This window comes from Puma concolor, chromosome C1 (assembly GCF_028749965.1).
Source record: "Puma concolor isolate L17-30 chromosome C1, mPumCon1.1.hap2, whole genome shotgun sequence".
NCBI lineage: Eukaryota > Metazoa > Chordata > Mammalia > Carnivora > Felidae > Puma > Puma concolor.
In genome coordinates, this window is record NC_141674.1 from 26,938,502 (window position 1) to 26,964,995 (window position 26,494).

The 26,494-nt window shown below is 37.2% G+C and overlaps 2 protein-coding genes across 8 annotated transcripts in view; one reads left to right on the forward strand and one right to left on the reverse strand.

Moving 5' to 3' along the window:
- The window catches only part of ZMYM6 (zinc finger MYM-type containing 6), a 61,981-nt gene extending 61,732 nt beyond the window's left edge, over positions 1-249 (reverse strand). For both annotated transcript variants that reach the window (XM_086716410.1, XM_086716403.1), the window contains exon 1: positions 109-249. The gene's annotated coding sequence lies outside the window, so the exon portion shown is untranslated. The remainder of the gene's footprint in view (positions 1-108) is intronic.
- Positions 67-26,494, forward strand: ZMYM1 (zinc finger MYM-type containing 1). 6 transcript variants are annotated; one of them, XM_086716417.1, is made up of 9 exons: positions 67-205; positions 9,582-9,751; positions 11,613-11,685; positions 11,875-12,124; positions 18,362-18,530; positions 21,146-21,299; positions 22,183-22,320; positions 22,743-22,783; positions 23,515-26,494. In XM_086716417.1, exons 2-9 carry the CDS (start codon positions 9,656-9,658, stop codon positions 25,813-25,815), a joined length of 3,222 nt encoding a protein of 1,073 aa, XP_086572543.1. In that variant the 5' UTR covers positions 67-205; positions 9,582-9,655; the 3' UTR covers positions 25,816-26,494. The 6 variants fall into 6 exon arrangements, with proteins under 6 accessions (XP_086572543.1, XP_086572544.1, XP_086572540.1 ...); XM_086716418.1 differs by having other exon boundaries at positions 93-224; XM_086716414.1 differs by lacking the exon at positions 67-205 and adding an exon at positions 392-587.

Below are 26,494 nucleotides of genomic sequence, written 5' to 3' on the forward strand. Positions count from 1 at the left end.
CGTCAGAGTTAAGTTCCTTAGAGAAGCGTCCTGCGTCGAGCCTCACTGAGGGGATTTAGTAAGCCTCCTTAAGTGGCTGTGTTGTCGGTCTTTATTCCTGCGCCTTACCGGAAAGGGGCTGAGAGTTTCGTCTGTCAGAGGGAGGATGAAGCGTCGGGTCGGGCCGGAGTCCTAAAGATGGTTCCTTGCGTGCGGCTTCCGCCATGTGAGAGTCGGGAACTCGGGTCAGGCCCCTGGTTGTGTTTGTCCTTTTCTTTAACCTTGTCCGCAGAGTCGGGGGATCCTTGTCCAGCATTTCCAGCGTTTCTCGCCGCCCACTGCCCCTGCGTCGTAACTGCGCTTTCGGCGTTTGGTCTCTGTCCGCGGCCTCTTTTTTAAAAACATTCATCTGATCGTACCGGTGGCTCTCGATTAAGCCGTGGTGACTTTTCAAACTTAAAAAAAAAAAAAAAAAAAAAAAAAAAAAGACATCATGGAAGTTCTTTTGCAAATAGACGTGTATACGGAATCTGAACTAAAAGAGATTGAATAGTTACTACAAAAGTTTGACTCGATGAATTGGAATATAAAATCGGGATTAGATGAAGGTGCAGTCTTTATCATTTTATTTCAGTATTTTGCCTTAGTGCACGGGGATTGAGAGTATTTTGGTTTGCATGGATTAGTGTGTGCAATCAGTAACTTCCAGCTTTCTTAGGATGCAATTTCAGCAAGAGTTGGATCACTAATAACACCTGACAGTAACTTGTATTCCTCATCACAAATATATAAGACAAGAACTTAAAATTTATAACAAGAACTAAAAATAAAATATTTGTAACAAAACTATATTAATTTTAGTTTTGACAGGATCAGGATTCAACAGTTTGCGGTTTTTTAAAAGATTTTATTTTTAAGTAATCTCCATACCCAAGGTGGGGCTCAAACTCAACCCCGAGATCAAGAGTTACATGGTCTACCGACTGAGCCAGCCAGGCACCCTTGCCATTTAACTTGTAGGTTGAAGCAAGAGCATTAGGGAAGTAGATGCCCTTGCTAGAATAATGAATTTGCTTCTGGGATTTTCTGTGAGTGAGCATATAACAGGTCACAATCCAAAAAGGATAGGTGAAAAGCTGTCCTCTTAACTCGTCACTGACAAAGCTACAAGGAATTGAGCTGCATTCAGCCAGATGGCAGGAAAAACTATTTTCTGAAGGTCACTTAATCTGGTACAAATTGAGGCTTTGGAAGTCTCTAAAATACTTAACATTTGGTATATTATAGAATTAAGTATATTTCATGATTTTTAAAGTACATTTTTAAAATAATATGAATGAAATGTTTGCTGAACCCCTAAAGCTACTGATTTACAAGAGTTAAGTTCAAGGATTTTGGTGTTCAGGGACCTTTCTGATATGACCCATGTCAGCTTCTCAAATGTTATTTCCTTGCACTAGCACTCTTACTTTTTATCTTTAACAATAACTCCGCTTCTTACAGTTCCCACGTTTGTCATTTTGCGCATGCCGTCTCTATACCTGGAATATACTTTTCATCATCCTTTGTAGACACTTTAAAACCTAGCTCAAATTTTATCTTCTAGAAGATTTCTTCCCTCTTTTCTGCTTTTTACCTTGCATACACTTAAATTGTTGTAATCATACTGGGCTAGCAGTGTATTTATAATAGAGTGTTGGGACATCCTAATCGTTCCTCTAAATCCAGTACCTAAATACTTCATAAATAGTGGCTCCCCATTGCCTGTAGAACTAAGCAAGGACATTTTAGTTTGGCTTGAAAAGCATTTAGCCTTCTGCCTCCAGCTTTTCTTTTTAATGTTTATTTTTGAGAGTGAGAGACACAGAATGTGAGCTGTGGAGCGGCAGATAGAGAGGGAGACACAGAATCCGAAGCAGGTTCCAGGCTCTGAGCTGTCGGCACAGAGCCCGAAGCAGGGCTCAAACTCACAAGCTGTGAGATCATGACCTGAACCGAAGTCGATGCTTTACCAACTGAGCCACCCAGGCGCCCCTCCAGCTTTTCTATCAAGATAGTAAAAAAGCGGGGCGCCTGGGTGGCACAGTCGGTTAAGCGTCCGACTTCAGCCAGGTCACGATCTCGCGCTCCGTCAGTTCGAGCCCCGCGTCGGGCTCTGGGCTGATGGCTCAGAGCCTGGAGCCTGTTTCCGATTCTGTGTCTCCCTCTCTCTGCCCCTCCCCCGTTCATGCTCTGTCTCTCTCTGTCCCCAAAATAAATAAACGTTGAAAAAAAAAAATTAAAAAAAAAAAAAGACAGTAAAAAAGCTTACAGAACACAAGTGAATAAAACAAGTTTTTGCAAAGTGCCATGTATAAAGAAATAGCTATAATGCAAAGAAGTAAAATGTTAGAGTATAACTGCTTCTGGACTCATTCATTAGTCACTTTATTTTTTCTTGTGACCACACCACTAGTAAGTCCTCCAACTTTTTTCTTTTTTGAGATTATTTTAGCTATTCTAGGTTCTGTATACATCGCATATATGTTAGAATTATCTTGCAGGTTCCACAAAAACTGGGACTGATCTGTAGCTCAGTTTGGGGAAAACTGACCTAACAGTATTAAGTCAATCAACAAGCATGCTTTATTTCTCCATTTATTTATATCTTTCTTAATTTCTCTCAGCATTGTTTTGTTTTTCATTGTAGAGATCTTGACATATTTCATTAGATGTATTTGATGTTTTATGATGCTGTAGAAAATGGTTGTTTTAAAATATTTAATTGTTATAGTGAAATGATTTTTGAATATTGACCTTCCTAAATTTACTTAATAATTTCAGCAGTTACTTGAAGATCCTTTTGGATCATGACCTGGGCCAAACTCAGATGCGTAACCAACTGAGGCACCCAGGCATCTTGGACTAAATTGTTTCTGACAAGAAAACAACTTTATTCTAATTTTTGTTCTCCTGTATGTTATGTCTTTATTCTTCAGCTGCTTTTAGGATTTTATTTTTAGTTTTCACCAGTGTAACTATAACATACGTAGTTGTGTTTCCCTTTTGTATTTACCTCATTTGTGTATTCATAGAGCTTGAATTTGTGTGGTTTGATATTTTTCTTTATCTGGGGGAAATTGTCCAGCTGGTAGTTCTTCAAATATTATATCTGTTGCATTGTCTGTTTTCTCTTTTTCTGGGACTCTGTGTACATCTGTAAATAGATATATTGTCATACTCTGCATGTTACTTACATTTTTTTGTAGTTTTACCCATTTATGCATTAGTCTGAACTACTTTCTACTATTGATATAAAATTTATTAAATTCTTAATTTCCCTATTTTCCAATTCTCAAATTTCCATTAACTCTTTTTTTTTTTTTTTTTTTTAATTCCAGGACTCTGCTAAACTTCTCTTTTTCTCTGTTTTCTCAAATGCGCCAAAGACCTAGCCTGATAATACCAATATTAGGCACCTGTAGGTCTGTTTTATTGTCTTTTTTCTTTTAATTGATTTTCAGTCAGTCTTATTTGGGAGTTTTTGGTTGGGGTGTACCCATACATTTTTACTGTACTGTGAACACTGTGGATGAAAAAATTTAAAGACTAACTGCACTAACTCCAGAGAGTGCTGTTTCCTGTAGGCAGGCAGACAGTTCTTACAGATTACATTAATCCTGTTGAGGCTAGTATTAGGCCTTGTTAGGGTTTATTTATTTTTGGTTTGCTTTCTTCTAGGGAGTAGTCTTTTCTCCTGGGTTGTGGTCTGTACTCCTAGCACATGATGCTCCCCTGGAGTCTCAACTGCAAGTCCAGATCTTTACCAAGTCCCCTCTACCTTTGCTGGGCTTAAATTTCAACTTTGTTCTTAGCTCTGCAAAGCTTCTATAATCTCTTTTCAGCTCTTTAGACTCCCAGTTGCTATTTTCTGTTTCATATCTACAGAGTATTGATATGCAGTTTGGAAGTCAGCTAATATGTGGAGGAGGAGGAGGATACTTGTATGCAAATTGGGGGGGTTATTTCTCCTTGGTTCTCACCTCTCCCTTGTGCCTCTAGAGTTCCAACTACTTTGGTGACCCAGAACTCCCAGCTCCTTAGTTCAGTATGCCTGTTTTCTGCTTGGGCTTGTTCCTCTGCCCTGGAAAGTGCCCTCAGGGGCAAAGCCTGTTAATTTTATCATTGTTTTCAGCAGGAGGGTTTATCATACTGAAGACTACTCTGTTTTGCCTAGATTTTTTTTTTTTTTTTTTTTTTAAATAAGCAATTTCTACACTCAACCTGGAGCTTGAACTCAGGACTCTGGAGATCAAAAGAGTCACATGCTTTGCTGACTGAGCCAGCCAGGCACCCCTAGATTTATCAGCTTTTTATTTATTTATGTTTTTAATATTCATTTATTTTTAAGAGACTGAGAGAGACAGAGCGTAAGCAGGGGAGGGGCAGAGAGAGAGAGAGAGAGAGAGAGATACGAATCCAAAGCAGGCTTTAGGCTCCGAGCTGTCTGAGAGATCATGACCTGAGCTGAAGTCAGATGCTCAACCGACTGAGCCACCCAGGCACCCCTATCAGCTTTATTTTTTAATTCTTACCAATCATATAAAACTTGGAGCTGAGTTGGTTTAGAAGCTGAGTAGGATTTGAATAGGCAATAATGACTTTACAGGTAAGAGAACAGTATGAGCACAATATAGTGGGGAAGAATTAAAAGATTAAGGGTAAGCAATTTGGAGCATCAAGCTTATATAAGCCGTATTGTACCAATTTTCCAGGAGGAAAGTGCATACATTCTCTGTGGAGGTCTGCTTGTATGTCTAGAAATAACTCCTAATAGCTTGTAATTTCTTTGCAGTCTCCTGTTTTACTTTAAAAATTAATGTGAATTTTGTTTTTTGCTTCATGTTATATTCCTCTTTGGTTTAAATTAAAATGTTTTAATTGGTTATTACCAAGTAGTATTAACCATCAGGAATATGTGCCACATTGATCCTAGTACAATTAATGCTCTTCAACTTATGCAGTTTAGCCCCAGTTGGGGCAGGTGAGAGACTATATTAAAAACAGGTTTCAGGGCACCTGGGTGGCTCAGTCAGTTAAGCACCCGACTTCAGCCCAGGTCATGATCCTGCACTTCGTGGGTTCGAGCCCTGCGTCGGGCTCTGTGCTGACAGCTTGGAGCCTGTTTTCAGATTCTGTGTCTCCCTCTCTCTCTGCCCCTCCCCTGCTTGTACTCTGTCTCCCCAAAATAAATAAACATTAAAAAAAAAAAAAAGGTTTCAATGCTTGGCTGGCTCAGTTGGAGGAACATGTGACTTGATTTAAGGGTCATGAGTTTAAGGCCCACGTTGGGTGTAGAGATTACTTAAAAATAAAAGATTTTGGGGGGGCACCTGAGTAGTTCAATCAGTTGAGCATCTGTCTCTTGGGTTCAGCTCAGGTCATGATCTCATGGTTCTTGGATTCATGCCCCACAAACTGGGCTCTGTGCTGAGTATGGAGCCTGCTTGGGAGTCTCTCTCTTATCTGCCCTCCACTGCTTGTGCATGTGCTCGCGTGCTCTCTCTCTCTCTCTCTCTCTCTCTCAAAATAAATAAATAAAACTTTAAAAAAGTCTTTAATTAAAAAAATTTTTGGGGCGCCTGGGTGGCGCAGTCGGTTAAGCATCCGACTTCAGCCAGGTCACGATCTCGCGGTCTGTGAGTTCGAGCCCCGCGTCGGGCTCTGGGCTGATGGCTCAGAGCCTGGAACCTGTTTCCGATTCTGTGTCTCCCTCTCTCTCTGTCCCTCCCCCGCTCATGCTCTGTCTCTCTCTGTCCCAAAAATAAATAAACGTTGAAAAAAAAAATTTTTTAAGTTTATTTATTTTAGTAATCTGTACACTTAACATGGGCTCAAACAACCCCGAGATGAAGAGTCACATGCTCTGAGCCATCCAGGCACCCCAAAAATAAAATCTTTTAAAAAAGGTTTCTAGGACTTATTTTACATTAATGTGCATCTTGTTGGAAAAGGAAGCACTGGATTTATTATTCATACATGTTTTTTGCTCTTTTTGTTTTTCCAACAGTTCTATACTGTTTTCCCCTGCTTCAGAAACATGTTATAGATTAATTAATTACACTTTCAGGGTGCTTTCCATTGTTTTCATATTTGTGTGATGACTGACACATTGGAAGGGATTCCAAGATGCAAAAGCTCATAGGTGCTTTGTTTTTGTTTTTAATGTTTTATTTTTTATTTTTATTTTTATTTATTTATTAAATTTACAGCCAAATTAGTTAGCATATAGTGCAACAATGATTTCAGGAGTAGATTCCTTAATGCCCCTGACCCATTTAGCCCATCCCCCCCTCCCACACCCCCTGCAGTAACCCTCTGTTTGTTCTCCATATTTATGAGTCTCTTATATTTTGTCCCCCTCTCTGTTTTTATATATTTTTGTTTCCCTTCCCTTATGTTCATCTGTTTTATCTCTTAAAGTCTCATACGAGTGAAGTCATATCATATTTGTCTTTCTCTGACTGACTAAATTTCACTTAGCATAATACCCTCCAGTTCCTTCCACATAGTTGCAAATGGCAAGGTTTCATTCTTTTTGATTGCTGAGTAATACTCCATTGTATATATATACTACATCTTCTTTATCCATTCATCCATTGATGGACATTTGGGCTCTTTCCATACTTTGGCTATTGTTGATAGTGCTGCTATAAACATTGGGGTGCATGTGTCCCTCAGAAACAGCACACCTGTATCCTGTGGATAAATGCCTAGTAGTGCAATTGCTGGGTCATAGGGTAGTTCTATTTTTAGTTTTTTGAGGAGCCTCCATACTGTTTTCCAGAGTGGCTATACCAGCTTGCATTCCCATGTTTTATTTATTTTTGAGAGAGAGAGAAACAGAGTGCGAGTGGGAGAGGGGCAGAGAGAGAGGGAGGGAGACACAGAATCTGAAGCACGCTCCAGGTTCTGAGCTATCCAGCATAGAGCTGGATGTGGGGCCCGAACTCACCAACCACGAGATCATGACCTAAACTGAAGTCAGATGCTTAACCGACTGAACCACCCAGGCGCCCCGATAGGTGCTTTGTTTTTAATTTATTTTTAGACTTACCTATTTTCTTTCAGGTGAATGATAGTCTAATAGTTAATTTCCAGTGAGTTTTACTTCGCTGGTATGGGCTGGGCAGAGGGCATAAGAGCTTTTATTTTACTTCACAGGCCTGAAGGATTCATTTAATTCTTTGCTTTGTGATAAGGGATTTTAGTAAAAGCTACCAGAAAAGTGGGGATAAGATCTCAGATGAGAGAAAAGAAGATACAAGGAACCAGTCTGTCCTTGAAAAAGGAGCCTTGGGACTGAGCAATCAAAAGGCACTTGTGGGGGCACCTGGGTGGCTCAGTCAGCTAAGCGTCTGACTCAGTTTCAGATCAGGTCATGATCTCATGGTTTTCAGGTTAAGCCCTGTGTCGTGCTCTGTGCTGACGGCATGGAGCCTGCTTGGGATTCTCTCTCTTCCTCTCTCTCTGTCCCTCTCCTGCTCATGCTCTCTCTCTCTCTCTTTCAAAATAAATAAACATTTTTTAAAAGGCACTTTTAGTTCTTCAAAAGTGGTAAAATGGATTTTTTTTTTCAAGTTTATTTTGAGATACAGTGCAGGCTTGAGCCAGGGAGGGCTAGAGAGAGGGGGAGAGAAAGAATCCCAAGCAGACTCCGCGTTGTCAGCTTGGAACCCAATGTGAGGCGTGAACTCACAAACTGTGAGATCGCAACCTGAGCTGAAATGAAGAGTCCGATACTTAACCGACTGAGTCACCCAGATGCCCCTGGAATTATTTTTTAAGCCTGAATGCGCAACAGTCTTTTATATTGTGATTTTGGATTTTAGCTATCTTATCTAGTTACCAAAAAGAAATCCATTCATGGGGGTGGAGGAAGGCAGGCATGAAATGTAATGGAAAAATAGATTCAAAACATATTTAGAAGGTGGGGCACCTGGGTGGCTCAGCGGTTAAGCATCTGAGTCTTGATCTTGAGTCAGGTCACTATCTCATGGGTTATGAGATCAAGCCCTGCAGCAGGCTCTTTGCTGACCTTGTGGAACTTGCTTGGGATTCTCTCCCTCCCATCTGTCTCTGCCCCTCCCTACACTCATGCTCTCTGTCTCTCTCTCAAAACAAATAAACTTAAAGAGCAGAAGACCAGCAAAGAGATAGGAGACATAGGTCTTGGAGTCATAGGATTCAAGGAAAGGGAGAATTTCAAGGATGAATGAAGGGAGTAGTCGGAGAGAGGGCAATAGCTTTAAAAGTTGGGTCCTTCTAGGGGCGCCTGGGTGGCGCAGTCGGTTAAGTGTCCGACTTCAGCCAGGTCACGATCTCGCGGTCCGTGAGTTCGCGCCCCGCGTCAGGCTCTGGGCTGATGGCTCAGAGCCTGGAGCCTGTTTCCGATTCTGTGCCTCCCTCTCTCTCTGCCCCTCCCCCGTTCATGCTCTGTCTCTCTCTATCCCAAAAATAAATAAACGTTGAAAAAAAAAATTTTTTTTAAAAAAAAAAAAGTTGGATCCTTCTATACTGACAGCTCAGAACCTGGAACCTGCTTCGGATTCTTTGTCTCCCTCTTTCTCTGCCCCTCCTGTGCTCACGCTCTATGTCTCTCACTCTCAAAAATAAACATTAAAAAGAATTTAAAAGTTGGATCCTTGAATGTATTTGAATGTTTATATGTGAAGAACCAATAAGGAGGGGAAGTAGAGTTGAAGATACAGATAATAACTGGCTCTATAGGAAGGCAGTGTTGGGGGAGAGGTAGTGAGTACAGGTATTTGGATTAACCTTGGACAGAAGGCTTTACATTTCCTAAGACTATTTATTTTAGGGGCGCCTGGGTGGCGCAGTCGGTTAAGCGTCCGACTTCAGCCAGGTCACGATCTCGCGGTCCATGAGTTCGAGCCCCGCATCAGGCTCTGGGCTGATGGCTCAGACCTGGAGCCTGTTTCCGATTCTGTGTCTCCCTCTCTCTCTGCCCCTTCCCCGTTCATGCTGTCTCTCTCTGTCCCAAAAATAAATAAACGTTGAAAAAAAAAAATTAAAAAAAAAAAAAAAGACTATTTAATTTTTTTAACGTTTATTTATTTTTGAGACAGAGCATGAATGGGGGAGGGTCAGAGAGAGAGGGAGATACAGAATCCGAAACAGGCTCCAGGCTCTGAGCAGTCAGCACAGAGCCTGACGCGGGGCTCGAACTCACGGACCGTGAGATCATGACCTGAGCTGAAGTCATTCACTTAAACGACTGAGCCACCCAGGCGCCCCTCCTAAGACTATTTAATAAGTTAAAAGTAAACTTGTGAGTTTGGTGGTTTATGCTATAGTCAGGCCTGGGGGAATAGAAGTGGAGAAGACTAGTCCCAGAAGAAAGCATAGATATGTCTACCAGAAAATAATACAGCAAAGCTATATTGGGGAATAGTAAATGAAGGGAAGAAAGCCAGTGTTGGTACTGTGAAGGAACCTTGAGTCCAAGCTGTCTAAAGACCTTTTGTGTTTCCAGAAACCTACCATATTTAAAAAGACTAATTTTAAAATCAGGCTCTCCATTAATTCATATTTTATTTTAGGAACCTGGATACTATTCCCCAAGAAGAAATTCATTAGTTTGGAACTAGTGGATTCCTTTGCATCAGATACTAAGATGAAAGAATCACCGATAGATAGCGAATGTGACAAAGCAGTGGCACCACAACTGGGGCAGCTGGATGAAATTAAGACAGAACCTGACAATGCACAGGTAAGTATTCTACTTTATTTTCTTTTTTCTAGAACAGCGTTTAAGTGTACATTCCAGTTATGCAGATGCTGGCTTATGGGTTTAAAATCTTTCTTTTTCTTTCTTTTTTTGTTTTTTTAAAAATATCTTCTTTATAATTTTTTTTTTAATGTTTATTTTTGAGAGAGACAGAGACAGAATGCAAGTGGGTTACGGGTAGAGAGAGAGGGAGACACAGAATCCAAAGCAAGCTCCAGGCTTTGAGCTCAGTACAGAGTCCGACATGGGGCTCAAACTCATGAGCTGTGAGATCATGACCTGAGCTAAAGTCGGACGCTCAACGGACTGAGCCACCCAGGCGCCCCTATGGGTTTAAAATCTTAAATCTTGGGGCACCTGGGTGACTCAGCCAGTTAAGCTTCCAACTCTTGATTTTGGCTCAGGTTATGATCTCACTGTGAGTTTGAGCCCCACATGTTGGGATTCTCTCTCACCCTTGTTCTCTGCTCCTCTCCTCACTCTCATACATACGTGTATGTGTTCTCTCTCTCTCAAAGTAAATAAACTTAAAAAAGAAAAGAGAATCTTAAATCTTTATCTTCCCTAAAGTAGTTGGTCAAATCATATAAAGTATATTGTGTCAAGTGCCATCACAACTATATGCAAGAATATGATTTGAGAGAAGAATAGATGGTTGGAATTGGGTTTTTGGATTGATACAAGGATTGCCTAGGATATTATGGGCCTAGCTAAGGGTAACACATTTTTCTTTTCATTTTTATTAACTAGAAACCATACGAGTAACTAATTGTATGTTTTTATGCTACTGACTCAATTGAAGTAGTAGAATTAGTACATTTTTAATCCTTAGAATTTTGTATTTTTTTTGTAATTATCTTACCCAAATTAGTTTCATGTTTATTCTTAAACTTTTTTAGATATATCCTAAAAAACCTATAAGTGACAAACTGATTCAAGCTGTGAGTATTCTGTAGTAGGGCCAAATTTTCCTTAGAATGTTTATATATGAACCAGCTGAAATTTTTGATGAAATAAAAAGTAAATTCAATTTTAATTTCTTTCTTTTTTTTATTAAAACTTTTTTTTTTTTTACATTTGTTTATTTTTGAGAGACAGAGACAGAGCACAATGGGGGGAGGGGCAGAGAGGGAGGGAGACACAGAATCCGAAGCAGGCTCCAGGCTCTGAGCCATCAGCACAGAGCCCGATGCGGGGCTTGAACTTACGAACCGTGAGATCATGACCTGAGCTGAAGTCGGACGCTCAACCGACTGAACCACCCAGGCGCCCCCAGTTTTAATTTATTTCTAATATTCAGTTTAGAAATAGCCTAAAGTAAGTCAGTATCAAGTAAGGATATGACTCTCATTGACTTGGTGTCACTGGGGAATGTTGTCCATCTAGGAAGTATCTGTTGCTTCTTCAGTCTATGGACATTCAAACACATAAATCACATTTAGATAGCTTGTCTGCTGCTCTGAAACATTCCTCTGTAAGACTTATTTAGGCCAGTCCAACAACTTTTGTGTTGATGGTCTTTATGAAGACAGTTAGCTATTAATGACTGGAACAAGGATGGAAAATAGATGTCATTATTGAGTGTGTCTCCTCTGTTTGTAGTAGCTCCTGAAGGGCTGTGTGAACAAAAACTATTGAAGTCACATCTAGTTATGATTACACATAATGTGATTTATTGGTGTTGTCAGTCAAAGGTCACCAAAAGGAGAGTGTTCACCTATGTACTATGGTTCAGTTTAATTATACAATTCACTGAACAGACTTAAACATAATTTATCATTTTCTATTGAATAACTGCTGGTTTTATACACAGTGTATTCATTATTTTCATCTCTTTTTTTAGGAGTATTGTCAAGCCCAGCAGCCCAAAACTCAGGAGAATGAACTGAAAATAAACACTACATTTTCAGACAGTGGTAATAGAATCACTTTATTCTAAATGTAATAGCCAATTTATTCTGCTTTTTTAGAATATGTTTGAATAGTGTGCATTGTTTGTTTTGGGTTTCACGTCCAGGAGAAGTAACCTCTAAATGAAAATGAAAGAATGCATACTTAATTTTATGTAAATACTAATTTTCTTCCTTCCTGTTTTGTGTTTATAGCTCCACAGTTGACTACAAGCATTCAGCTTTCTCTGACATCATCTGGCATGAATAAAATGCTTCCTTCAGTTTCAACCACAGCTATTCAGGTTTCCTGTTCTGGTTGTAAAAAAATTCTTCAGAAGGGGCAAACTGCTTATCAGAGGAAGGGGTCTACTCAGCTCTTCTGCTCCACGTTTTGCATCACTGAATACATTTCATCTGCCAGTTCACCAGCTCTTCCCAAGAAAACTTGTTCAAACTGCTCAAAGTATATAATTCTAAATTATGCCCACTTTTATTTCCCCTACATAGAGCTCGATCAGTCTTGGTTGTAATTACCTACATTTTCATTTTTTCTGAAGTAGTATCACCTTGATTTAGTGAAAAGAAGCTGCTTCTGCTTTCACTTCCTTTATTAGATTCTTCAGAAATAGTTTTTTTATTGAGAGATTTGCACAAATTAAAACACAGGGAGTTCTAGTTCTCTTCAACTTTAAATAGTGTGACTTCTGAAATTTACTTTTCTTTCTAGTTGAAATTCTCTATAAGTGGGATTATTATATGCCCATTCTATTTTATCATTTAACTGTATAGGATGCACTAACACATTAATCATAAACAGTTTATTTGGATCTTCCAAGGTATAAAATTATATAATGTTTGTCTTGTAATGAAGTTATTTGATTCTTTTGCAAAATCGAATAGTCACAGGTAAACATAAATAGGTAGATATCTTTTCAAGATTTCTGTGAGCTACTGTCGGGGTCTTTATTGCTAACTTTTTTTTTTTAATTTTTACATATGTAAGGCAATTTAGATGCAGAGAAAGGAAGTAGTACTAATTTCATAATGAATTAGTGGAAAATGTCCAGAACTTTGAACTCTACCCTGATATGTAGATCAGTGTGCTTTGAGACTCCTATCATAATATTCTGGTTTGTTAACGCTCATGAAATGCTATTGCTAAATTTTAAATGTTTTTGTTTCAGAATGAAGAAAACACATAGATCACCAGTTTTGTTTGTAAATACAATAAATTCCTTTCAGATGTCTTATTTTGGAATCAGATTGCCATAATTTGAATCTTGCTTTCTCCATTTATAGTTATATTTTGTAACTTACAGCAGCTGTATTAGTATCATCTGGGAACTTGTTAAATAAAACCACAGAATCTCAGGTCTCACCCAGACCCACTGAATCAGAAATGCTTTTGTCCCCAGATGATACGTATATAATGCTAAAGTTTGAAAAGCACTGAGAACTTCTGTCTTAGTATTCCCATCTGTTTAATTCAATGTACATAAGAATTATGAGCATTAAATAATAGATTTAAGTGATAGAACAATACTGGTATGTAATAAGAACTCAGTAAATGTTAATTATTACTATTACTACTCTCTTAACAAACTTACAAATCCTTTTTATTGGTTGCTTCAGCTCCTTGTTTGGCTGGCACTTTGGTGTTACCCTTTGCTGCAAGTCTTAGACCCTGAAACTGACCTTTCTCTTGTGCTTTTTCAGCCCTTCAATACTGTGTCTTTTTTCTTTTTTGCTAAGGGCTGTAACGCACTTTTCTTCAGTCTGCTTTCTTTCTCTGCAGAAACATAAAACTGGAAGGGACCTTAGAGATCATCCAGTCCAAACATTTTCTTTTGGTTTTGAGGAAACTGAGGCCCTCAGAAGTTAAGGTATCATGTTACTATTTTGGCCCATTATACATCTTCAGCACATCTCCCAGGTAGATTGAAAAGGCTGAAACAGGAAAGATACAGTAAGTTCTCTAAGGCAGAGAAATCCAGTATGAGCAAAAACAAGAAACAAGTTTTACTTTCTTTGGAATACAGAATTTTTTTTGATGCAAAATACTATTGTATACGTTGGTGGAAAGGTGGTAGTGCTTAGGCTAGGAGAGTCCATCCATTTTTCAGAGTAACCTGTGCTTGTTTTGAAATTTTTTTTCCTTCACATTTATTAGCATCTTGCATTAATACGTAGTTCTCAAGTTTTAGCTAATTATCAGTCCTTGTTGAAGTTTCTTTTATAGCAGTGATTTAAAATCTGTTTTGAGTTATTGCAATCTTTATTCTGTTTTATGAACCAAATGAAAGTTAGCTTTGAAAATGACATTTTAAATTATGTTAGAGAAGACTTCTTTTGAAGAACTGTTGTTTCTGCACCTCAGTATCCCAGGTGGAACCAACCAGAGATCCTGAAAGCAACCAACAGAGTTCAGAATATCCCTGTGCACTAATGCTGTAATACTTATATATATAGGAAAGTTGTTCAGTCTGATGCTTAAGAGTTAGTTTAAGCTAATTGTAGGCACTTTTAAGAAAATTCATTTTTTTATTTTTTATGTATAAGGCCTTAGTAGATTAGAAACCAGCAATCTAGTATACTGGTAGCAGTAAAAACCAGTAAGCGTTTTCAGACTTCATGCTTCTGCTGATGCAGTTTCTTCTGCCTCCGTTTCTATCTGGCTAATTTCTGTCTTAAAGGTCTGCCTCCAATATCTTTACCTTTTGTCTATTCGCACACCATTCCGTCCTCTCTTCCTAACTCCCAACCACTCGGAGTAGTTGTTCCATGGTCTGTGTTTCAGTAGTGTTCATAATTCCCACAATATTAATCATAGCATTAATGTTTTAAAAAATTGATATTGCCCCAGTTAGACTGTGAACCTCTTGAGATTAGGAACCAGATCATACTCCTGTTTATATTCCCAATGCCTAAACACTAGCTGGCACACAGTGAAACCTAGAAAAATTTTTGTCAAATGAAATACAAGGATAGCACAACTCAGATACTGCATTTAGAACTGTATCTTAAACCAGTAAAATGACTGATTGGGGATCATGAAATGAACCTGTTATTTTTGGTACCATTTGTTTAAGAGGCAGAAAGATCATAATACACTAAAAATTTGTAAATATTGAAGTGTTAAAATAGTGCTGATTTCAGGAGTATTTCATCTGGATAATTATTACACTGAATAATTGATATTCTGAAGGTTCTAAGTAGCCAGATATCTTGGCAGTCCTCAAACATTCTGGTCCCTGGACCCCTTTACACTCTGAAAAATTATTGAAGAGACAGAGAGCTTTAGTTCATAGGTTATATCTACTAATATATACTGTGTTAGAAATTAAAATGGAGAAATTTTTAAGCTCATTATTTAAAAACAGTCATTTAAAAATAATAACTCAGTGCATGTTGACATAAATAATATTTTTTAAAATTCATTTTAGAGAGAGAGGGGCAGAGAGAATCTGAAGCAGGGTCCATGCTGAGCATAGAGCCTGACGGGCTCAGTCCCACAACCCTGGGATCATGACCTGAGCCAAAATCAACATTCAGACACCCAATTGACTGAGCCCCCCAGATGCCCCTACATAAATAATATTTTTTAATGAAAACTAGCCATATATGTTTTTTAATTTGATGAGAAGAAATGTTAAGAAAAATTTAGTAAGCATGATTTTATTTTGCAAACCACTTTAATGTCTGGCTGAGTTTTCATATCTGCCTTTGTATTCAGTTCATTGGAAAATGTTTTAGCTGAAGTGTGAAAAAAAACTGATCCTACAAATATGTAATTGGAAAAGGGAAGAGTGTTTTAATAGCCTTTTAGATTTTGTGGTGCTCTTCTGTGACACTCCACCCAAGTATTGCTAAAGGTTATTTGGAATGTAGAATCTGAAACCATATCAAAATTTTTTTGTACTGTTTGATTAAAATTCATTGGTCTTGTTAGGTTACAATCATTGGTCTGTCTGTACTTTGAATTTTTTTTTACCCATAAATGAATGATTTTTGTTACCTGGTATAATAATTTGGAAAATAATGGTTCACTGAGTTATGCAGATCTTCTAAATGTTAACATATTTCTTTATGCAATATTTCAAAAATCACATTTGCTAAAAAAAAAAAAAAAAAAAAAAAAAAAAAAATCACCACCCCCAAAAATAATCCTCATCATCACTACTAATCTCATCAGGAAAGTTTAACTATTGGGAAGCAATCAAATTGGAGGTGGCAGATTTTCCAAAATTCTAATTTTCTTTTTTTTCAGCTTATTTATTTATTTTGAGAGCGAGACAGCACGAGTGGGGGAGGGGCAGAGAGACTCCCAAGCAGGCTCCACACTGTCACCATACAGTCTGATATGGGGCTCAAACTCACGAAACTGTTGAGATCATGACCTGAGCTGAAACCAAGAGTCCGATGCTTAACTGACTTGCTTAGTCAATGGCTTAACCGTACCACCCAGACACCCCCAAAATTCTAATTTTTCTTTTCAATTTTTTTTTTTTTTTAATTTATCTTGAGAGAGCGTGAAAGGGGGAAAGGCAGGGAGAGAGGGAGACACAGAATCTGAAGCAGGCTCCAGGCTCTGAGTTGTCAGCACAGAGCCCGACACAGGGCTCAAACTCACAAACCATGAGATCATGACCTGAGCTGAAGTCGGACACTTACCTGAGCCATCCAGGCACCTCTGAAAATTCTAATTTTCAATGAAAGCTCAAATTTTATCATTGGCAATGAATACTGCCAGTTTATCTTGAAGTTACAGTCTTACTTTATTCATTTTTGAGAAAATATTTACCAGATACTCACTTCTGGATAATAGTTTGTTCTTTCAAGTGAAAGTATGTTCCACAAAAAAAGTAGCTACCTTAGGTTGTAACTGTTAACATTCCCACATGAGATATTCTTTGAGGCGGCCATCATACTTTAGTGTGCAGGGGAAGATCTTTATGCCTGTGTCCCATTTCATCACAGAATACTGAAAAGAGGTTGTCAAGGGTGAAGTTTAATAAAGTAAATTGATTTTTACAGTGAATGTATGGCAGTGAATAACAAATACTAGGACATTTTGGTACAAGTGCCTTAATTTGCCTAAGGCTCTGGCAAACGTTTTTATCCAGCATTTTTTTCCCCTCCCAGCTTATTAAGGTGAAATTCACATAACAAAAAGCCATTGCAGTAATGTTTAGTATACTCAGGGTGTCTAATTCCAAAATATTTCTGTTCTCCAAAGTAAAATGTTCTGTCTCTACCAGTCTGTCTTCTTGCTGGGGATTTATCTTTTCTGGATATTTCATATTAATGGAATCATACAACATATGACTCTTTGTGTCTGGCTTTTAGCATAAGGTTTTCAAGGTTTATCCATGTTATAGCATGTATATCAGTACTTCGTTCTTTTTTTACAGCTGAATAATATTCCACTGTATGGATATATCACAATTTGTTCATCCATTCATTCATTGGTGAACATTTGGGCTGTTTCCATCTTTTAGCTTTTTTTTTTTTTTTTTTTTTTTTTACATAAACTCCAGGCCCAACGTGGGGCTTGAACCCACAATCCAGAGATCACATGCTCTACTGATGGAGCCAGCGTGGCACCATCTTTTACCTATTTGAAATAGTTCTGTTAGAAACATGCATGTGTCTATCCTTTTTTGAATACTCACTTTTTTGAATACTCACTTTTTTGAATACTCACTTCTTTGGGGTGCATATCTAGGAGTGGAATTGCAGTGGCCCATTGTTGATTTTACACCATCACTTGAAATGTTAACACAACGAGAAAGACAAATAACATTTTAATATGAAAATAATTTTGATTTGTGAACCCCTTGAAAGTCTCTGGAGGATCTCTGGAATTTTGTAGACTGTACTTTGATATATTTTGTAGATTCCAAATTTGGTGAGGAATGAATATGTGATTTCTCATCATCATTTTGTTATGACTAGCACTAACTAATACAGACTAGGTAGTCCTCAAAACTACGCTCTCAGATGTGCTTTGTAGTCCCTACTTTAGGGGCACCTGGGTGGCTCAGTTAAGCATCTAACTTGGGCTCAGGTCATGATCTCATGGTTCGTGAGTTCAAGCCCCGCTTCCGGCTCTGCGCTGACAGCTCAGAGCCTGGAGCCTGCTTCAGATTCTGTCTCTCCCTCTCTCTCTCTGCCCCTCTGCAGCTCATGCTCTCTCTCTCTCTCAAAAAAAAAAATACTACAGGGGCGCCTGGGTGGCGCAGTCGGTTGGGCGTCCGACTTCAGCCAGGTCACGATCTCGCGGTCCGTGAGTTCGAGCCCCGCGTCGGGCTCTGGGCTGATGGCTCGGAGCCTGGAGCCTGTTTCCGATTCTGTGTCTCCCTCTCTCTCTGCCCCTCCCCCGTTCATGCTCTGTCTCTCTCTGTCCCAAAAATAAATAAACGTTGAAAAAAAAAATTAAAAAAAAAAAATAAAATAAAAAAATACTACAAAAAAATTTATAGTCCCTACTTTATAGATGAGGGAATTAACATTTGAGAGTATAAATGACTTATCCATCACTACTGAATGTAAGTCCTAGAACTAAATACCAAAGGTTTTCTTATTTCAAGGATATTACTGCTGCTGCACACTCCTCAAGTAGGTGAAACGGGAGAGGGTTACTTGAGAGTGTGCTTTAACTTATAAAAGTGTTTAATAGTGCCCTTGTTTTTATTTTCAGAGACATTTTAAATCTAAAGGATGTGATCAGTGTCCAGCTGGATGACTCTAGCAAAAATTTTTGCAGCCAGTCTTGTCTTTCATCATATGAAGAAAAAAGAAAAGCATTTGTTGCCATATGTACTAATAACATTTTAACCAAGTGCAGCATGTGTCAGAAGACTACTGTTGTAAGTTGCAATTTTTTTTTAAACTTTAGGGATTCTGATTATTTTGCTTAAATATTAGCATTTTTAGTGAATTCTTTTAAATCCTAGATTCAGTATGAAGTAAAAAATCAGAATGTGAAACACTGTCTTTGTAGTAATGCCTGTTCTTCACTCTCACTTGAACAGCCTCCTGTGATCTGTTGTGAGAACTGTAGGGCTTACGATCACACTGTCTAGTCTGTTGCATATACTTCCAATGAAAGGCCAGTCCCATTACTTTATTAGTTCAAAGGGTATGACAGCATATAAGCAGGTAAAAATAAAGACCTGTTGCATAAGGACCACTCCACTGGAATTTGCATGGGACTAAATGAAAAATCCAAGATTGAGTTCCTTCCATTAGTTTGCTTGTGAGTGGCTCCACTTCAGGAAAATGTGGGGATTAGATTTTAGTACCATTGGGAATAGTTTCAGTTGGCAACACATTGAAGGAGATGAAATGAAAGACTTCTGACAGTTCCTCTTACATAGCAATTCATGATAAATGCTGTATGGAGATTTTCCTAAAATATCTCAGGATGATCATCTGCCTTGAAAAAAAGCCACACAGATAGAAGCTTGTTTATAAACTGAGATTAGAGATAGCAAAAATAACAATAGCCTACTAGTCAGTAAGACTCAACCACAAAGGTGTTTTTAATTCTGTTTTCCTAAACCCTAAGCAAGGTTAAAATGAATCAAGAATGTCACAGGTTTATCTGAATCTGTGAGAAATAATCTTCTATTTCTGGTGGGAGAGCCTTTGGTGGTTGGTTCTGAGAGCAGAGAAGCTGGTTCTACTTTGGTGGACTAAATGAGATTAACACAATTAGTGGTTTGAGCCCCTGTCATGAGGTGGGACTGTTGTCTTGCTTATTCAGATGATGCTTTGAGACCCAACTCCCTATCTATGTAAATTCTTCCTTAAAAATAAGCAATTGAAGATGGGATTCTCAGCAAGTCTGAACAATTCAAATAGGTCATTTATGAGCCACCTTTTATCTGTGGCAGAATGTCCACACCATGAGAGTATCTTGCCTTTGGACCAGAAATGGGAGAATGGAAGGCATGGGAGCCTTCTGAAGGCAAGAAATGCCATTCCGTCTTTTCATTCTTTATCAGTCACACTCAATAAATAGGCTTTGTCCTGTTTTTAAGAGCCTGTTTTGAGTACCTAGTTACTCAGCCTATGTGATGGGGTAGGGCTGATTTGGGTAAAGGAGTTTAAAAAGCACCATTTAACACTACACCCTGCATATAAGATATTATTGTAATAGTGATAATGGAGAAAATCCATATTGTTAGTTAAGTGTAATCCAGAATTAGACAAGCAAAAATAATATAAAAATGGGGACAAAACATAAGAGACTCTTAAATACAGATAACAAACTGAGGGTTGCTGGGGGGGTTGTGGGTGGGGGGGTGGGCTTAATGGGTAAGGGAGCATTAAAGAAGACACTTGCTGGGATGAGTGCTAGGTGTTACACATACGGGGTGAATCACTGGAGTCTACTCATGAAATCATTATTGCACTATATGCTAACTAACCTGGATGTAAATTTAAAAAAAAAAAGACTTAGAAAATTGTTCAAATCTATGAATCTAAAAATGGGGTGACTTTTTTTTAAGTGGATTGTTTTATATAAATATACTTTGACCACATTGTTTTCCCCCCACATCTTCTTAATAGAGTAAATTAATTATTACTTTTCCCATATGAATAATTAACTAACTACAGATGATACATAGTACTATTATTACTTGATGTTAAATATTGATGAATTGTTAGGGGTGTCTCAGTATAAAAAGTCATAAAGGGTAAAAGAATTTTCAAAGTTAGACTGTTTTTTGTTTCATTATTCCTTTGCCAATATCCTGTTCTTTCACAGAAGAAAACCTATATATTTTCAATTGTCTTTGCACTTTATGTCCCCCAAAGCAGTTCTTTTTCACCATTGCCATAGTCCAGGAATGAGGATTCCTCTTTCAGTAGAAACAATAGATGGTGAACCTCAGTTTATATCCTTTACGTTTGTACACTTACTGAATGCACTGTATTCTATACATCTTACTGCTTATGTGCTGCCTTCTCATAATATGCTTGCAATTTTTACCATGAAGTTAGCCTAGAAAAACAGTAATTCTCACAGCATGTTATAACTTAATTAAGCACCCTTTTCTGGCCCCTCCTTAGCACAAATAAAAGGCTTCCCTGAGTTTATATCCAAAGTGGAATTGAGAAAAGAGATATAATTTTAAGGCTTTTATTTATGTATCCCGTTGGCTTTGATTGCCTGGATTGAGGAACATTTTCTGTGACCTCCTTCTTCATTGCTTGCGTATATATTACTGCTGCAACTAATATATATCTGAGACATAACACAAATAGTTATATTTTGGATTGATCTATTTCCCTCATTTTAGTCATTGTAATCCGTAGTGCCTTTTTTTCCTGGCTTTTAGGAAAGTGTAAAACAGGGCTTCATCATCATTACTTATTATATTTCAGCTAATAGCAGTAATGGTGGATATGTTTTGCTTGTTAACAATATATATCATATACCGGGAATATGAATATTACTTTAATCTCTAAACAGAAACCAGCCAAAACACTTACATCTGTTCTTTGCAAATCATTGAAGCCCTCAGATGAAATGATTGAGACCACCAATGACTTGGGGAAGACAGACCTTTTCTGTTCTATTAATTGTTTCTCTGCTTACAATAAAGCTAAGATGGAATCTTCTACAGGTAATGTTTATTTAGCAGTTATCAGAGGATTAGAAACTATTGAAGAATATTACTGCTTTCCTTTAATTTATAACCTTGATTTATCTCAAGGTTAAGTTTTTGACTTAAAAATCAAAACAATGCAAAACTTGTTGCAAAAAAAAGTTTCCAGTAGTTTTATGTAAAAGAAAATCTACTTCACCACCAGAGACTTAATATTTATTTATGAAAATCGTTGTATTAGAATATAGAATTTTGTACTCAACCCTGCTTTGTAAAAGCAAGGCTAGTAGTTAGTTACATTTTTTACAGGAAGTAGAGCTAGTTGGAAATAGTTTGAAGTTCACTAGTAGAAAAGCACTAAGTAACCCAGAGCCAACTTTGTATTCCATCAGAGGGCCTCCTATAGAACCATTGGTGCTATTTACATAGATAATAAAGTGAATGATTTTCCTGGGGCTTATACATCATGTAAACTGGCTTATGATGGAAATCTCTGCACTGTTAGCTTAGAAACCAGTCTAGCTCCATTCATGTTGAGGATTAAGAATCTTGGAGGTGTTAGAAATGATACCCATTAGGAGATTCTATAGGAATCTCTTTTCTCTTCTTTGTGGGTAATTTCATGTAAAGATTTGCTTGAAATTTCAAGCAAATGGTGTATAAAGAACTAAGAAATTGTATGCAAAGATAAAATATACAAAATAATAGAAAATGTAAATTATCAGTTTAAGGTTATTAATGTGTTATCCTAAAGAACCTACCTATTCCTTAGACTTACTTCATATCCAGCAATACCTTAAGCTATTAGATATTTCCATTGTTTGTTGAAATAACTTGTTATTAAATAATGCTTTCTGATTGATTCTGCCTGGTTTTTGAGAAATCTTCTTATTTTTATCAGTAAATGTTTCCATGGTACATGATGCTTCAACGGGGCTCTTTTCTCCAAAGAAAGATACAACTCCAATTATAAGCAATATAGTGTCACTGGCAGATACTCATGTCTCCCTACCCATCATGAACTCTGATGTCTCACAAGGTAAAATTGATAATAAAGATATTTGACATATACACTGTTTTCCCATCCTTGATGAATCTATCTATTCTAAGTTTGTTTGTTGTTGTTGTTTTAAGTTTTTTTAATGTTTGTTTATTTTTGAGAGAGAGAGACAGAGTGAGAGCACGAGCAGGGGAGGGACAGAGAAAGATGGAGACACAGATTCCAAAGCAGGCTCCAGGCTCTGAGCTGTCAGCACAGAGCCCAATGCAGGGTTCAAACCCACGAGCCGTGAGATCATTACCTGAGCCAAAGTTAGACGCTTAACCAACTGAGCCATCCAGGCGCCCCTATTCTAAGTTTGTTTTTGTTGTCTGATACGAAATAAGCAATTGTGGTTTATGATGCTATTTTGTAGATTATAGTATAAGATCTTGAATTGATGATACTCTATTTTATTTTAGCAGATACAGTTTCTTCAGTAACAGCAAATGTCATTGTAGATGTAAGTTTTGTTCCTAATATTGTTTGATGCTGTATTTTCTTTGTTAAGTATATTTGTGTGTATATACACACATATATATGACCACATTCATTCCTGTTTTCATCCTAGAACTCAAAAAAGTTGAGCAATAAATATCTTTTGGTATTCATATTCAATTTCCCAAGTCTCAGGTCTGACTTGAAATTATTAAGAATATTTAAACATAAGTATTATTAGTCATAGTTTTTCCTTTGGGTTCTTTATTACCTTTTTCAATACTATAGTCCTATGAGCAATAAAAATTATTTTTATTACAATTACATACCAAAAGATTATTTGAACATTTTTTTTTTTTTAATTTTGAGGGAGAGAGAGAGAGCATGCATAAGCAAGCAGGGGAGGGGCAGACTGTGAGGGAGAGGGAATCCCAAGCAGGCTCTATGCTAAAGAGGGGCTCGACAGGGGGCTCCAGCTCACGAACCATGAGATCATGACCTGAGCCAAAACCAAGAGTCAGACACTTAACCAACTGAGCCACCCACGCACCCCAAGATTCTTTGAACATTTAGTGTTGAATCTAGATCACAACTTTACATTATAAATAATTGTTAATGTTTCCCCCTAGTGGAGCTCATGTTGCAACGTACCTATTCATTTTCTTGTGTTATTAGAATAGATATGTTTGATATTTTAATTATTTGATAACTATTCAAACAAATGTTTTTGTTTTTTTTCTCCCAAACATTTCTAAGAGTTTACCCAGTGAATCAAGTACTGGTGTTGCTAATAATAGTGTTGAACAGCCAAGCCTTTCACCATCTTCATCAATATCCAGTCAGAATGCAGTTGGCTCCAGTGTAGAAGTACAGAAAGATCAAGTGTCAAACCAAGATGCTACATACAATATGAAATCTGTGAAAATAAGTGATGGACTATGTCATCCAAAATTTACATCCAAAGTACTAAAAGTTAAAGATAAATCACGAAGTATTAAGAAATCTTGGTGTTCAAATTTCCAGCATTTGAAAAGCAGTATTAAAAAGGATGTGACATTCTGTTACTCATGCCAGTTGTTCTGCCAAAAAAATTTTAGTTGTGGAGGAGAATCATTAGCAGCCCAAGGAATTTCTAATTGGAAAAAGACTCTGGAAAAATTCAGAAAGCATGAAAAAAGTGAAATGCATTTGAAGTCATTGCAGTTTTGGAGGGAATCCCAGTTTTGTGATGAAGCTGTCAATGATAATTTATCTATTCATTCAAAACAGATGGAAGGAAATAAAAAGTACCTAAAGCTTATAATTGAAAATATTTTATTTCTTGGGAAGCAGAGTTTATCATTAAGGGGAAATGATCAGTTGATTTCAACTGTGAATAAAGGCAATTTTTTAGAATTGTTAGAAATCAGAGCAAAAGATAAAGGAGAGGAAGTATTCCGACTTCTGAATTCACAAGTTGACTTCTATAATAGTACACAAATTCAAAATGATATTATTGAAATAATAAAGACTGAAATACTGCAAGATATTGTGAATGAAATCAATGTCTCCCCAGCTTTTTCAATAATATGTGATGAGACAACTGATAGTGCCACTAAAGAACAGCTTTCCATTTGTGTAAGATACCCACAAAAAATGTCAAAGGCTGTCTTAATAAAAGAAAGATTCTTGGGTTTCATAGATGTTGAAGAGATGACTGGGACTAACTTACATAGAACTATCAAAACTTACCTGCAGCAAATTGGAGTTGATTTGAGTAAAATATGCGGCCAGGCCTATGATAGTACCATGAATTTGAGGGGAAAATTTAATAAAGTTGCAGCAGAATTCAAGAAAGAAGAGCCAAGAGCTTTGTACATACATTGTTATGCCCATTTTTTGGATTTAGCAGTAATTAGGTTTTGTAAAGAAGTAAAAGAACTCCGAATTACTCTAAATACTCTCAGCTCTTTGTTCAACACTATTCATATGTCTGGGGAAATGTCTGCACATTTTCAAAATACTTGTAAACTAAGTCAAAACAAAACATGCAAGAAACATACATCACAATCATGTTGGACAGCCCATGATCGTATGTTACTATCAGTGATCGAGGGTCTCCCAGAGATTATTGAAACACTGGAATTTGTAGCAAGCCATTCTTCAAATACAAGTTTGGCTGATGAATTGAGTGATTTGTTAACATTGGTTTCCAAATTTGAATTTGTCTTTTGTTTGAAATTTCTTTATCGAGTGTTAAGTGTTACAGGAATTCTTTCCAAAGAGCTTCAGAGTGAAACCATAGATATTTTTTCATTGTCTTCAAAAATAGAAGCAATTTTGGAATGTTTATCATCTGAAAGAAATGACGTCTATTTCAAAACTATCTGGGATGGAACAGAGGAAATATGTCAAAAAATAACCAGTAAAAGTTTTGAAGTTGAAAGACCTTCTTTTCAGAAAAGAAGAAAAATTCAGAAAACAATAGATCTTGGCAATTCAGATAGTACTTTTTTTCCTACCTCAACAGAAGAACAATATAAAATTAATATTTATTACCAAGGATTGGACACTATATTAAATAATTTAAAATTATGTTTTTCAGAGTTTGATTATTGCAAAATGAAGCAAATTTCAGAACTACTATTTAAATGGAATGAACCGTTAAATGAAGCAACAGCCAAACATGTCCAAGAATTTTATAAACTTGATTCAGACATCATCCCAGAACTTAGATTTTATCGGCAATATGCAAAGCTTAACTTTGTCATAGATTATGATTGTATCAACTTCATCAACCTTGGCTATTTGTTTATCCAGCATGGTCTTCACAATAATATTCCTTGCATATCAAAGCTGTTATATATTGCTTTGTCTTGGCCAGTTACTTCAAGTGCCGAAAACTCATTTTCTACACTGCCTCGTCTTAAAACATATTTATGTCATACCATGGGACAAGAGAAGCTTAGTGGCCTAGCCCTAATGGCTATTGAGCAGGAATTGGTAAATAAACTGATGGAACCTGAAAGACTCAGTGGGATTGTGGAAAAGTTTATCCATCCAATGAAAGAGATGTAACACTTGCTAATTTGAGTTTTACCTAAAAGAATTTTGTATTTCTGCTGGAATGTTTGTTTTTATTTCAAAATTTTATCTCCTAAGAAAATTTTTTTTTCACCAGAACATGTAACATTCACTTGATTCAAAATTCAAAAACCAGAATGATGTACAGTGAAAAGTCTCCTTCCCTTTTTTTAGTACCCAGTTCTCCCTGTAGTGTTGTCTGTTTCTCAGATATCTTTCTGGAGATATTTTTCATAGATCATACTCTGCAGTGCACACTGTTCTTCAACTTGTCTTTTCCACTTAACATATTTTTGAGATTGTCCCATATCAGTACTTAAAGGTTTTCTTGATTGTTTTTCATAACTGCATAAATTTTCATTGTATGGATGTACCATAATATATTTTAATAGTCCCTAATGACAAACATTTTAATTCTTCACAATATTTTGCCATTATACGTAATGCTGCATTTAATAACGTTACACATAGGTCATATTGCACATGAGTGAGTTAACTCGAAGATAAAATTTTAAATTGGAATTACTAGGTCAGAAAATTTATACATTTTTATTCTTGATAGATAACTGGCAAATTGATTTCTATAAGAATTATGCCATGCATGATGCCACATCACCAACCATGTGTGAGATTGCCTATTTCCTTCAATCTGTATAAACATTGTTCCCAAACA